General features: G+C 43.2%; 1 protein-coding gene and 1 non-coding gene across 2 annotated transcripts in view; one reads left to right on the top strand and one right to left on the bottom strand.

Moving 5' to 3' along the window:
* The window catches only part of LOC126355549 (homeobox protein Hmx), a 142,518-nt gene that overhangs the window by 115,503 nt on the left and 12,785 nt on the right, over positions 1-14,230 (top strand). Inside the window, exon 3 of the mRNA XM_050005907.1 lies at positions 10,389-10,458. Within this exon, the coding sequence (XP_049861864.1) occupies positions 10,389-10,458 (70 nt within the window). The remainder of the gene's footprint in view (positions 1-10,388; positions 10,459-14,230) is intronic.
* Positions 926-1,000, bottom strand: Trnas-cga (transfer RNA serine (anticodon CGA)). Its single transcript has one exon. It is a non-coding gene; the product is annotated as a tRNA-Ser (tRNA).

Genomic DNA, 14,230 nt, shown 5'->3' with positions numbered 1-14,230 from the left:
AACAATAGTTCAAGTTTCACTGTTCAACAACACATATAGGTGGGGGGCTTAGCCGGCCGGGGTGGCCGGGAGCTTCTAGGTGTTTCAGTCCGTAACCTCACTGCTGCTACGGTCGCAGGTGCCTCGCTCTTGGTTGTGTGTGATGTCCTTAGGTTAGTTAGGTTTAAGTAGTTCTAAGCTCTAGGGGACTGATGACCTCAGAAGTTAAGTCCCATAGTGCTCAGAGCCATTTGAACCGTTTGAAGGACTTACCTGCCAGTAGCTAGGAGAAATGTTAAAAATTTCAAAACATGTAATGGCGAAATGACAAGTAACAAGGGCTCTCGCTACAGCGTAGTGGAAGCCTAACTCACTACACCGTAATGTAATGGAAATCGGTGGATGTGATGTTCACGTAGCGACAAAAAAGTGATTACACGCTGTGCAGCTGGGAGATTACGAAAATTTAACACACTGACTGATATTTAAACTGAGGCCCCCATAAGACGCAGTCGGATGGTAACATAATTTCGTGCGCTTCACACCCTCGGTGGGCTGTAAATGAGAGCCTTTATCTGAGACAGGTAGTAGGGCCAACAGGGCACATTAATGTTTTTCATGTTTAACGTTGTTACCAGGCCTGAAAGGGTATTCAGGGTGTCCCAGGAGGAATGGACAACATTCAACAATATGACAGGGACGATCATTGGAAGCAAAAAAGAGTAGTAAACACAGACTCTTAAACGCACACTTTAAGAGCTATCACCACTTCCTCATCTTCGATATTGTGAAACAAATTTCTTCTACTGGAAACTCTTTGCTTTTCATATTTTGGGAAGAGGTAGAACTAGTGCTATGACCAAACGAAACTACAGTCTCCAGAATGAGATTTTCACTCTGCAGCGGAGTGTGCGCTGATATGAAACTTCCTGGCAGATTAAAACTGTGTGCCCGACCGAGACTCGAACTCGGGACCTTTGCCTTTCGCGGGCAAGTGCTCTACCAACTGAGCTACCGAACCACGACTCACGTCCGGTACTCACAGCTTTACTTCTGCCAGTATCCGTCTCCTACCTTCCAAACTTTGTGCTAGTTCTGCAAGTTTCGCAGAAGAGCTTCTGTAAAGTTTGAAAGGTAGGAGACGGATACTGGCAGAAGTAAAGCTGTGAGTACCGGACGTGAGTCGTGCTTCGGTAGCTCAGTTGGTAGAGCACTTGCCCGCGAAAGGCAAAGGTCCCGAGTTCGAGTCTCGGTCGGGCACACAGTTTTAATCTGCCAGGAAGTTTCATATCAGCGCACACTCCGCTGCAGAGTGAAAATCTCATTCTGGAAACATCCCCCAGGCTGTGGCTAAGCCATGTCTCCGCAGTATCCTTTCTTTCAGGAGTGCTAGTTCTGCAAGGTTCGCAGAACAGCTTCTGTAAAGTTTGGAAGGTAGGAGACGGATACTGGCAGAAGTAAAGCTGTGAGTACCGGACGTGAGTCGTGCTTCGGTAGCTCAGTTGGTAGAGCACTTGCCCGCGAAAGGCAAAGGTCCCGAGTTCGAGTCTCGGTCGGGCACACAGTTTTAATCTGCCAGGAAGTTTCGAAACTACAGTCGTTCGTCCATAACTAAGGGTTCTTTGTTTTGTCTGGGAGAGGGCTCATCGAGCTACAACATGTGAAATATTAGTTCACTTTGTTAAATTCCTGATAAAAAGATTTATTTAACTTCATGCAATTCTTTGCTGTAGGAGTGCATAGAATATTTACAACTGTCAGCGGCTATTGAAACATCCCTCGACGCATACAATCACAAACTTCTCTTGAAGCAGAATTTTCGACATTTAGATCTGAGACTTCACTAAGGCTGTTCCTAGTGGAAGACGCTGACTGCATAAACTGAGGTCACGAGCTGAGGTGGAGCTCTTCGAACCCACGACTCTACTTTGACCTCTGTGCGAGGGCGTTGTTGTACTGAAAAAGAGGGCGTGTCTTCTTGAGCATTTCAAGTTTGTCACAGCTGACTGAAGCGAGACCTTGCTTACGTCTGTGGCGCTTACTTTGATGAGGCGCTGCGATCTTCAGACGATACCACAGATAGTATTTTTTAAAAACTGTAAACAAGTGCTTTAAAATGTGTACCTTCAAAACTATGAGCACTTTTTCAGTAAAAGACATGTTTTTCACGATATGGAAGACGAATATGTGCTCATGGCTCTTAAAGTATAACCATAGAATGGCCCGAGTATGGTAATGTGTACCGAAACCGTTAGGCATTAGGAAAAATAAAGAAAAAGTGAGACTATAAAACAAACTCTTTGCTGTAAGAAAGAAGGAAATGCACCTCTTCAGGAGGCCGTAAAATAAGTGAGTGATACGTGAGAAGACAGCTCATTTGCAGCAGTGTCATGTTACAAAACTAAGTTTTTCAGACATCACAATAAAATTGAAATATACGACTTATGTTTATTGTGTGGATACGAAAAAATCCGCCTTTTGCAACTGAATGTTTATTTACAAAAGATGGATTTGTTCTTACCTACATGATGATGAAAATTCAAGCAATAACGGAGGAAGAATGGCTGCAAATGTTAACAGGACTGAAAAACACACGAGCTTTTGAAATGTGGTCCGAGCTATCACAGAACAGAATTTAGGATTTCGACAAGGACATTGGTGCTCGTTCTCAGCGTCAAGAGACGCAAACAGCCGGCTGTTAATCCCTCACTTACTAAAGACTGTAAAGGAATCCTTTTCCATCCGTAGAATTCAAAACGACTACCTGCAACGTAAAAGAGTTGCAGTTGTTAACAACTGCGGCAATGGAAGTCTGAGAAGTGGAAGAAGTATCTACGTCAGACTTGCATTTGCAGCCATTAAATCCGTTATAGATGTACGTTTTTGCTAGAAAAGAGGCGGAGTTAAGTCTTACAGCTTTAGAAACATAATATATGGCAGCCAAATAGAGAGAGAAAGAGAGCAGAAAAAAGTCATCAGCATTCTGCACAGACTTACGATAACAGCGAAAAAGAATTGTCGGAGCTAACGAAAAGGCAAGCGGGCCTTACTGTAAACGTTAACGGGCGAATTCTGTGCGCCTGTGTTAGTTCCCGAGTCGTTTTTGAAACGGGATTGCACAGAGAAATAAAGAGACTACAAAAGTGTGGAAGGTTAGCGGGTCGCAGTTCCGCGGAACCGAGAAAGGAACAATGCGACAGGACAAAAACCTCCTTTTGCACTGTTCTGCATAAAATCTCGTGAGTGTAACAGCCGACAAGGACGGTTAAAAAAAGAAAAAGAGAGACTGCGCGGGTTCGCAGGTGCGGTGCCAGGCGGGAGTGGGCATGACGTGGCGAAACGGTGTGCCGTCAGCGCGGGCCACCCAGCAAGTGCAGACAGGAGCGCGATAGCCGCGCCGCGGAGCCTCAGCTGGTCAGAGGGCCGGCGCAGGAAGCGCGCGCCGCCGTGCCGTTGTAACCCGAGCGGGCGCCGCAGCTGGTGGGGCCCGCCGCCCACAAAGGACGTCGCAGGGGCGGGCAGGCTGCTCTGCCGCGTGGACGCAGGCGCTGGCTTCCACCGTCCAACAACGCGCCGGGCGCTCTCCTGCGTTTGGAGAATGATCGCAGTCGAGATCTGAGCTAGTGAACTCATGTTAGTTTCGAGATAAACAACGAAAATATTTTGAGATTCCACTCTGTACTCTCCTGAAATCTAGTGGGACCAAGTGCATTCCAAGGGGGAAAAAAAATCGGGAAGGACTCACCACGAAAGAATTATCCGAATGGGGTGCAATTCGATAAGTGTCATGTACGTGTACGGACAAATAAATGATTAACATGTGAAGAATTGGATCATTTATTGAAGACGAAGGCCTTCACAAATAGAACAAGTAAAATTCTATGTACCGACTTGACAGAAAATCCTATGAAGTTCTGGTCTTACGTTAAGTCAGTAAGTGGCTCGAAACAGCATATCCAGACACTCCGGGATGATGATGGCATTGAAACAGAGGATTACACACGTAAAACTGAAATACTAAACACCTTTTTCCAAAGCTGTTTCACAGAGGAACACCGCACTGCAGTTCCTTCTCCAAATCCTCGCACGAACGAAAAAATGGCTGACATCGAAATAGGTGTGCAAGGAATAGAAAAGCAACTGGAATCATTCAACAAAGGAACGTCCACTGGACCTGACGGGATACCAATTCGTTTCTTCACAGAGTACGCGAAAGAACTTGCCCCCCTTCTAAAAGCCGTGTACCGAAAGTCTCTAGAGGAACGGAAGGTTCCAAGTGATAGGAAAAGAGCACAGGCAGTCCCAGTCTTCAAGAAGGGTTGTCGAGCAGATGCGCAAAACTATAGACCTATATCCCTGACATCGATCTGTTGTAGAATTTTAGAACATGTTTTTTGCTCGAGTATCATGTCGTTTTTGGAAACCCAGAATCTGCTCTGTAGGAATCAACATGGATTCCGGAAACAGCGATCGTGTGAGACCCAACTCGCTTTATTTGTTCATGAAACCTAGAAAATATTATATACAGGCTCCCAGGTAGATGCTACTTTCCTTGACTTCCGGAAGGTGTTCGATACAGCTCCGTACTGTCGCCTGATAAGCAAAGTAAGAGCCTACGGAATATCAGACCAGCTGTGTGGCTGGATTGAAGAGTTTTTAAAAAACAGAGCACAGCATGTTGTTATCAATGGAGAGACGTCTACAGACGTTAAGTTAACCTCTGGAGTGCCACAGGGGAGTATTATGGGACCATTGCTTTTCACAATATATATAAATGACCTAGTAAATAGTGTCGGAAGTTCCATGCGGCTTTTCGCTGATGATGCTGTAGTATACAGAGAAATTGCACCATTAGAAAATTGCAGCGAAATGCAGGAAGATCTGCAGCGGATAGGCACTTTGTGCAGGGAGTGGGAACTGACCCTTAACATAGACAATGTAATGTATCGCGAATATATAGAAAGAAGGATCCTTTATCGTACTGTTATATGATAGCGGAACAAACAGGTAGCAGATACTTCTGTAAAATATCTATAAATATGCGTGAGGAACGATTTGAAGTGGAATGATCATATAAAATTAATTGTTGGTAAGGCGGGTACCAGGTTGAGATTCATTGGGAGAGTCCTTAGAAAATGTAGTCCATCAACAAAGGAGGTGGCTTACAAAACACTCGGTCGACCTATACTTGAGTATTGCTCATCATTGAGGGATACATACCAGATCGGGTTGACGGAGGAGATACAGAAGATCCTAAGAAGAGTGGCGCGTTTCGTCACGGGGTTATTTGGTAACCGTGATAGCCTTACGGAGGTGTTTAGCGATCTCAAGTGGCAGACTCTGCAACAGATGCGCTCTGCATCGCGGTGTAGCTTGCTCGCCAGGTTTCGAGAGGGTGCGTTTCTGGATGAGGTATCGAATATATTGCTTCCCCCTACTTATACCCCTCGAGGAGATCACGAATGTAAAATTAGAGAGATTCGAGGGTGCACGAAGGCTTTCAGACAGTCGTTCTTCCCTCGAACCATCCGCGACTGGAACAGAAAAGGGAGATAATGACATGGCACGTAAAGTGCCCTCCGCCACACACCGTTGGGTGGCTTGCGGAGTAAAAATGTAGATGTAGATGTAGAAATAAAGCGTTGGTCCACCTCAGGCCCTTGCGCACGCAGTTATCGTTTTGGCATTCATTGATAGAGTTGTTGGATGTCCTCCTGGTGGATATCGTGCCAATTTCTGTCCAATTGGCGCTTTAGATCGTCGAAATCCCGAGCAGGTTGGAGAGTCCTGCCAATCCTGCTCCTAAGGTTCTCAATTTCGGGGCGACCTTGCTGGCAAAGATAGGGTTTGGCAAGCATGAAGACACACAGTAGAAACTCTCACCGTATGTGGGTGGCTATTATCTTATTGAAGCATGCAATGCCTTACCATGAAGGGCAACGAAACGGGGTGTATAATATTATCGACGTATCGCTTTTCTGTAAGAATGCTATGGATGAAAAACAAAGATAACCAGCTATGAAAAAAACTGGCACTACAGACCATCACTCCTAGTTGTCGACCTAATGGCAGGTAGCAGTCACGATGGAATCCCTCGGCTGTGCAGGGCGTCTACAGACACGTCTTCGCTAGTCATCAGGCATCAATTCGAACCGGGGATCACTGAAGACAATTCTGCTCCATTCAATTGAAATTCCAGGCCGAAGACGTGTTTGGATACTCCCTAGACAGCGTTAGGATACCAACCTCATTGTCCCCCGGCATACAGCCCGCCAACCAGTAGCGATGGTTCAGGGTTGCCATTTCTTTTCGTAGCAATACCCCTGAGTTTGTCATCAGCGACACCTGTATAGCACGTCAGTAATTTGACGATATCCTACGTCCCGCTTTGTTCATCTTCATAGGAGGCTATCTTGGGCTTACATTTCAGCAAGATAACGCCCACACACGGCGAGAGTTTCTACCCTATTGAGAGCGTTCGTAGCATTATGGGCAGGCCCCAACAACCTGCTTGCTGAAGGCCAGATGTAACACGTCACTTGGATGGAATCTGCCACGATATCCCTCAGAAGAACATTGAACAACTTTATTAATCAATAAAAAGCCGAGTAACTGCTTGCATAAAGACCAGATTTCTCCATCCCATTACTGACTTGCTCAGGTTGTGAATCTCTTTTTCTCTATCCATACTCTCTGGTAATTAAATGACACGTGCGAAGTAGTGTCCTGTAGTTTTCGAGAAAGGCGTCTATTCTGAAGAATTCTGTACCGGGAGAATGCGCATAAGTGTAGTACTGACAGTTGTTATGACAAAGAAATACGTTGACCTAATAACAATCGAAACTAGAAAGATGTGTGATTGTCTTAATTTATTTCGAGTAGTTAACGAGGTGTTATTAATTTATTTCGAGTAGTTAACGAGATGTTATTAATTTTGAACTGAAATTTAGCAAAGCAGTAGTTTTTTACTGAAATAATGCGGTCTCCATCTCGTATTTGAACAAAGATTATGAAACTGATTACGCTGAGTGAAAATGTAAATTTAGATCATGATTAATGAAATTTCTGTGAACGGTGACGATTAATTCACACGAGAGAGGTCGATTGAAAGTGGAAAATCTTACAAAGTGTTTCAACGTTAATTAGTATCACACTGGAAGCTTTGTAACAATTAATAATCCAGAGTCATTTGCTAATTGTGACACGTAAGTTGGCAATGACAAAGAAACGTTATTGTCTTCAAGTTTCACGAATCATTTATTTTCAATTAACAAAACTCATTGCCAGAAATATAATAACTGAACACTACCGAATACGTCACGTATAGCAGCAAGTAAAGAGCCTCCTGCCGAAATTACGAAAGCCAAGAATCACACAATAAAGAGATAAGTACATTAAGTAACACTATAGAAATAAATTTAGTGTTATAATTTTCACAGACAGACTGTGACAAGTGATTAATAAGTCTCTTTCTCAAAAAAGATGTTGACTGTAGTTAAATGTGCACAAGTTAATCTACACTGCCAGTTAAATTATGAAGTTGCAGTTTTCACTGAGCTAACAAAATTTATTTTCTGAACCTTTCATAAATTTAAAATGTTAAGTCATTTCATTTGTGTGACACTCTGCTATTGCAGTGATAGGAAAAGGATCATGTTATTGGTAGTGACAACTTGGTATAGTTATTAAGACTGACAAAATTTAGAGTTAACAAAACACATACAATGCTGGCTCTAACACGGTGGCAGGCCCTTTGCATTTCTTAATTTCTAAAATGACAGAGTCTTACTGTTGAGTGAAGTTGCTGTACGCGTGGCGTGCTGATTTAATGACGATAATTGTAAGGGGAAAAGGCTCTTCTTCTTTTTTACGAGCAGAATTAAATACGTTTGGCCACACAGTGTTCTTCTTCCATTGATATTCTTCAAACTCTCCCAAACAACTGCTGTGCCGTGGTCCCCACTATTGCCCATTATCTTCATACCGCCTTCCTACCATTTTAACTTCACTTAGTTGATACACTGAGTTTAGCGCTTGCTTTTTCCGTTACTCACGTCCCGTCTCATTGTTAATTTGCTACACTCTGTGTACACGCTCTCTCATACAACGAATGTTAGGGCCATGACAAGGTTATCTTTGTCTAGAGACTTATCGTACATATTAAAAGCTCTGACCTTACCAAGGTGTCTACTACATGCCTTTACAACAGTATTATACATGATTTGCAATAAGTTTTCTTTACAGAATTATATATATTTGGTATTGAAAATAGAACGACAAACTAGGCAGGGTGTAGCTTTACAAGTGGCGATATTTTTGTATGTGGTATATTAGGAGTAGTAAACACGTTAGTGTGTTGTCTATTTTTTCCTCTGTGTCGAAAATTCTTCCCACAAACACATCACAAACTTTAGAACCTGATGTTTTCTGCACGGCTGTCACTAAGTGGCGTATGCCTGTCAGAATAGGATGACTGTTTTGCGTCCACGCGTCCACAGTTTGCAACGTAACCTGCTGCCTAGGGAAGATTAATCGTAAATGACTTGCTTTTGTCATATGTACGAGGGCTATTCGGAAAGTATGGTCCGATCAGTCGCGAAAAGTAAAGCACAGTGATAATCAAACACGTTTCACTTACAACAGTTAACTGTACCTTCTAACTGCTTCTCTACGTAGTCGCATCTTCGACTTAGACATCTATCGTAGCGTTGTTCCAACTTTCCAATACCCTCGTCATAGAAGGCAGTCGCCTGTACTTTCCCCCAATTCTCTGCACTGATCTACAGCTCATTGTCAATGCCAAGATGTTGTCCTCATAGCCAGCAGTTCCTGTGAGCAGAGATTAAACTCAGAGGGGGAGAGGGGGGGGGGGGGGTTGGCAATTACGACGATTACGAGCTGTATTGTGATGATCAAACATTGCCGATCGAAAATGCTACAAGAGCATCTTCATTGCCCCTGCAGAGTGCGGCCGAGAATTTTTATGAAGAAGGAAACGCATGACAGTTATATTATGTGGGCTGCATCACTTCAGGCGAAATCTCTCGCCAGAGCCTCATAATTGCTGAGAGACATATTGTTCTAGGCGTCTTTATGTATTCAATGAGGGCTCAGAGCTGATAAGAGCGATGTGACACGATCGACAGGTATACTAGAGACGCTGCCCAGCACGTTTTTACAAAGCTTCGTCGGACTTTCACTGTAGTTTCCATTTCACACCCGATTGGACCTTACTTTCAAAACAGCCCTCGTACTTGAAGGTACTGCTCAAACTAAAAGCATACGTCATGAAATAGCTATCATTTTTAATCTACAAATGACGTAGATTGTGATGTAATGTTGTTCAGCTCATGTCCTCAGCCACCAACAGAAATATCTGCACCTATACCGGTTGCACCCCCTATATACATTTATAACATGAAATTATATGAGGCGACAAAAAAATTTCGGTTTGAGGGCGTTGCAGCATCGTGTATGCAGCGCAGCACGTCTTCGACACGGTTATAGGAGTCCACAAGTAGGCAATGGATCATAGTGACACTGGTGTCCTTCTGACATGCGTGCTACTAATAAGCAAACTTAAAACACGGCGACGTGGTTACCAAAACCGTCCAAAACGACCAACGTATTGTTACTCTTTTCTTGGACTCCGAAGAACAACACATCAGTAGACATCCATCGGAGAATGAAGAATCTGTATGGAGCAGCATGTCTATGTATCATAAGGTGAAACGTCTGGGAAAACTGCGGCAAAGAGCTCTAATTGATGATAACGCCAATCTAAGTGGAAGACACTCGAGCACCTTTCCCATTGTCCTGATGTCAGGATACCTTCCATTAGCAAAGTGGGTGCACGCAGCGACTGTGATATGACTTTCAAGTGATAGAGCTATGTGTCACACAACTGTGACAGAAGCCCGAACAACAGGTGACTGATGCAATAGAACGTGCGTTGATACTATGAAATGGTGCATTGATAATGGCTCGACACTAGCCGAAATCTAGATTTGCTGAATAAAACCACCAAGAAAAGGACGATTGATTGTTGTGCTCCATCACTTGAAAGTCCATTTGTCTCCCCGTGGGATTATCACACCTATGGTGCTTTAAACAAGGCCTTGAAGCGTCTACGGTTCCCGTTGGACGACGATATGCAGTAAGACAGTGTTTTATCAAACGGTTATCTTCAATCTGTTGCGTCGGTGGGACGATTGCTTTCGTCCGTTTCGCCTAATTGGCATAACGTTCCTGGAGTATTCGGCCTTCGAATGGAATATTTTTTATCGTCCATTATAATTAAAAATAGGAAATAAAAAAAAAGTGAAAACTGGAGGCTCTGTGTTGTAATGCTGTAAGCGGTAGGTATGAGAAACGGCGCAACATCTGAGAGTGTGTGCGGTGTGTTGCAGGCTGGGCCTGATGACGCACTTCGGCGCGCTGGCGGCGGCGGCGTCCGGGCGCAGCCCGTTCGTGGCGGTGTACCCCGGGGGCGGAGGAGGCGGCGGCGCGGCCGGCGACAAGGCGTGCCCCTGGTACGCGGCGTGGTCACGCGTGCCGCCCCCGCCGGCGCCCATGGGCCTCGACCGGCCCAGCCCCACCGGTAAGCTGACGCCCTTCCCTCTGTCTGCATCGTTACACAGCCCCCGTAGCCTCGGTCCTTAACACTTGCACTGGTGTTCCGGCACTCGACTTACAAGGGGAGATACAATGTCTTAATCATCACCTCGAACAAATCGAACTGTAGCCTTGAAACTTGCTGGTAGTGTTCATTCTTCTCTACACAGTCACCCCTCAATGCGACACATTTCCTACCGATGGCTAACTTGCTACCTGGAACCTGGAAATGAGGAATTTAACCATCCAGAAAATGTCCAATTTTAAAGTTACTTGCCTGTGAAGCTGGACAGAAGCTAACTAAAAACCCTGAAGCCTTAGTGTGCTGAAACCTGCAGGTCTATAGTGTCTCTTGCTTATCATTTTCATCTACAATTGATCACATTAGTTCTGTTCCCTCACTCACTACTACTTTTTTTTTTGTTGAGAACATCAATAAATTACTTTCTTACATGCTGGTCCATACGTGCATTTTATGCACTGACTAGCTAACATACGTGCTTGGTGCTTTAAGTGCACATTAACAGCACACCTACCTTAAAAGGTGGACTACAATAGTGTCGCTACAGCCATAAGTTTTTATTCTAGAAACGTTAACATCTGATAATTAAAATTAAGGTTACTTCTTATAATTAATCAATATGTATCTTCCTCCCTGTGGATAACACGTCAGTGTCTGAGGTCTACTTTCCTCCAAATAGTTTCCTGAAATATAACAAAAAATTTCTGACCTCTAGTTCAAATAGATTTTTTTTGCCCATAAAATAAACAAGTCATAAAATTTTATACTCACGAAATCCACCTCAAACTTATATTTGATCCATGACTCACCTCTATTGTTCCTCATACGTTCCAGATCCACAGTCTCCTTGGTTTGGATGTTCCTCCCCTCCTCTATTCCTTTCATTTGTTTTCCTTGTTATTCTGGCGTCTTTAGTTGCCCCAAGGACTCATTTTTCAGCTTCGCCCACTCTCGTGCAATCAGTTGCCAACAGCAAGAATAATAATTTTCGAGAATGTATGTCCTGTTGAGCTTTTTTAACTGCTATTTCAGTCAAGAAACTATAAACGTCGATTTAAGATGAAAAATAATCAACAGATGTATTGAAGCGGATTCACAAGCAAGTGACCTTTAAATCTTAACATATCCGTATAATCGTTGAGGAAATGCTTTCAACGCAATGGCATCTCAAACCGTGGAAGAAGGACTGGTAGCGTTGGTAGGAAAAGGAACATGAATACATGTGTGAAAGAGAAACTGGTTCAAATGGTTAATCGCAGTGGTATTCCTTTTGCTGTCACTAAACCTTTCACCTTTTCAAAAAATGGTTCAAATGGCTCTGAGCACTATGGGACTTAACATCTATGGTCATCAGTCCCCTAGAACTTAGAACTACTTAACCTAAGGACATCACACAACACCCAGTCATCAGGAGGCAGAGAAAATCCCAGACCCCGCCGGGAATCGAACCCGGGAGCCCCGGCGAGAAACTGGTGGCCGGCCGAAGTAGCCGTGCTGTTCTAGGCGCTGCAGTCTGGAACCGTGAGACCGCTACGGTCGCAGATTAGAATCCTGCCTCGGGCATGGATGTGTGTGATGTCCTTCGATTAGTTAGGTTTAACTAGTTCTAAGTTCTAGGGGACTAATGACCTCAGAAGTTGAGTCCCATAGTGCTCAGAGCCATTTGAACCATTTGAGAAACTGCTAGTCGACGAATTCTCTTCGTTTGTTTGGTTGTCTGTTTTGTACATAATTAGAAAAGCACATAATTCAGTGTTAGTCCAATGTGTATTTTGTCCTTAAAGAATATAAATTGCATTTTATACCTAATAAAAATGTGTTGATCGCGTAAATTCTGAGCTTTTTTGTAAGCAAAGGAATTACTTTTGATGCAAGTGCAGTTTACATTCACAAACATGAAATGCATACATAGTTATTGTTGTTACTTTGTACTCAGTAAGACTTTATACGTCATGATCAAAGGCGAAAATTTCCTGTTGCTATTGATAAATGCGAAGTTCGTTTATTAGTACCAGAAACAAGATTTATATAACTTCGGCGAAGTACTGAATCTATGTTTGATATATTTTCGTTTTGCGTTTTTCACTTTGCCTATTTTTAGAAGAAACTATATTTGCTAGCGCTATATGACAAATCTGTATTGTTTTCATTATTTTTACTACAACATCCCTCTGTTTCACGTTACAAATCAACAATGTTTGATTAAAACCTGAATTTAACATTGGCAATTCTAATTTTGCTATAAATATGGTACTGCTTGTTTTTACGTAACAGACTGGAGGATAACTAAGTAGAATAAAAAATTTTTGTAGGTTCACTCGGCTCAGAGACGGTTCACCGCTTCCGGTTTCTTATGGAATCTAATAAGATAATGACCGCTACGTAAACAAAGCGATCGTTATGAGGTAATGCCCAATAGGTACGCAACACATGCAATGCACCAGTAAGCCAGCTCTTCATCTTTTTCGGAGGTGATGAATCCACACGTTTCTACTGCTTGCCTCAGATTCGCTTGCGACTGACAGATCTTCATGGAGAGATGGTATGCCACTCATCATTCATAACGGAAACGCCTGCACCACCTAATTAACGTGCCGTACGGTACAGTGACATAGACAAAGATTTCTAGTGCAAAAAGAAAGACTGGAAGACAAAATAAGAGCAGGTGGAATAGTTGATGCGATGATTAAATTGATGTGAAAAAGGGGTTACATTTAATCCAATTAACTGAATGTTGTTGTTGTGGTCTTCAGTCCAAAGACTGGTTTCATGCAGCTCTCCATGCTACTCTATCCTGTGCAAGCTTCTTCATCTCCTCGTACCTACTGCAACCTACATCCTTCTGAATCTGTTTAGTGTATTCATCTCTTGGTCTCCCCCTACCATTTTTACCCTCCACGCTGCCCTCCGATACTAAATTGGTGACCCCTTGATGCCCCAGAACATGTCCTACCAACCGATCCCTTCTTCTAGTCAGGTTGTGCCACAAATTTCTCTTCTCTCAAATTCTGTTCAATACCTCCTCATTAGTTATGTGATCTACCCATCTAATCTTCAGCATTCTTCTGAAGTACCACATTTCTAAAGCTTCTATTCTCTTCTTGTACAAACTATTTATCGCCCAAGTTTCACTTCCATACATTGCTACACTGCAAACAAATACTTTCAGAAACGATTTCCTTGCACTTAAATCTATACTGGATGTTAACAAATTTCTCTTCTTCAGAAACGCTTTCCTTGCCATTGTCTACTTCGGCCATCATCAGTTATTTTGCTCCCCAAATAGCAAAACTCATCTACTGCTTTAAGTGTCCCATTTCCTAATCTAATTCCCTCAGCATCACCCGATTTAGTTCGACTACATTCCATTATCCTCATTTTGCTTTTGTTGATGTTCATCTCATATCCTCCTTTCAAGACACTGTACATGCCGTTCAGCTGCTCTTCCAGGTCCTTTGCTCTCTCTGATGGAATTACAATGTCATCGACGAACCTCAAAGTTTTTATTTCTTTTGCATGGATTTTAATTCCTACTCAGAATTTTTCTTTTGTTTCCTGTACTGCATGCTTAGTATACATATTGAATAACATCGGGGATAGGCTACAACCCTGTCT

This window comes from Schistocerca gregaria, chromosome 3 (genome assembly GCF_023897955.1).
Source record: "Schistocerca gregaria isolate iqSchGreg1 chromosome 3, iqSchGreg1.2, whole genome shotgun sequence".
NCBI classification, from domain to species: domain Eukaryota; kingdom Metazoa; phylum Arthropoda; class Insecta; order Orthoptera; family Acrididae; genus Schistocerca; species Schistocerca gregaria.
The sequence above is the reverse complement of the archived record's forward strand: the minus strand, read 5'-3'. Positions and strand labels throughout refer to the sequence as shown.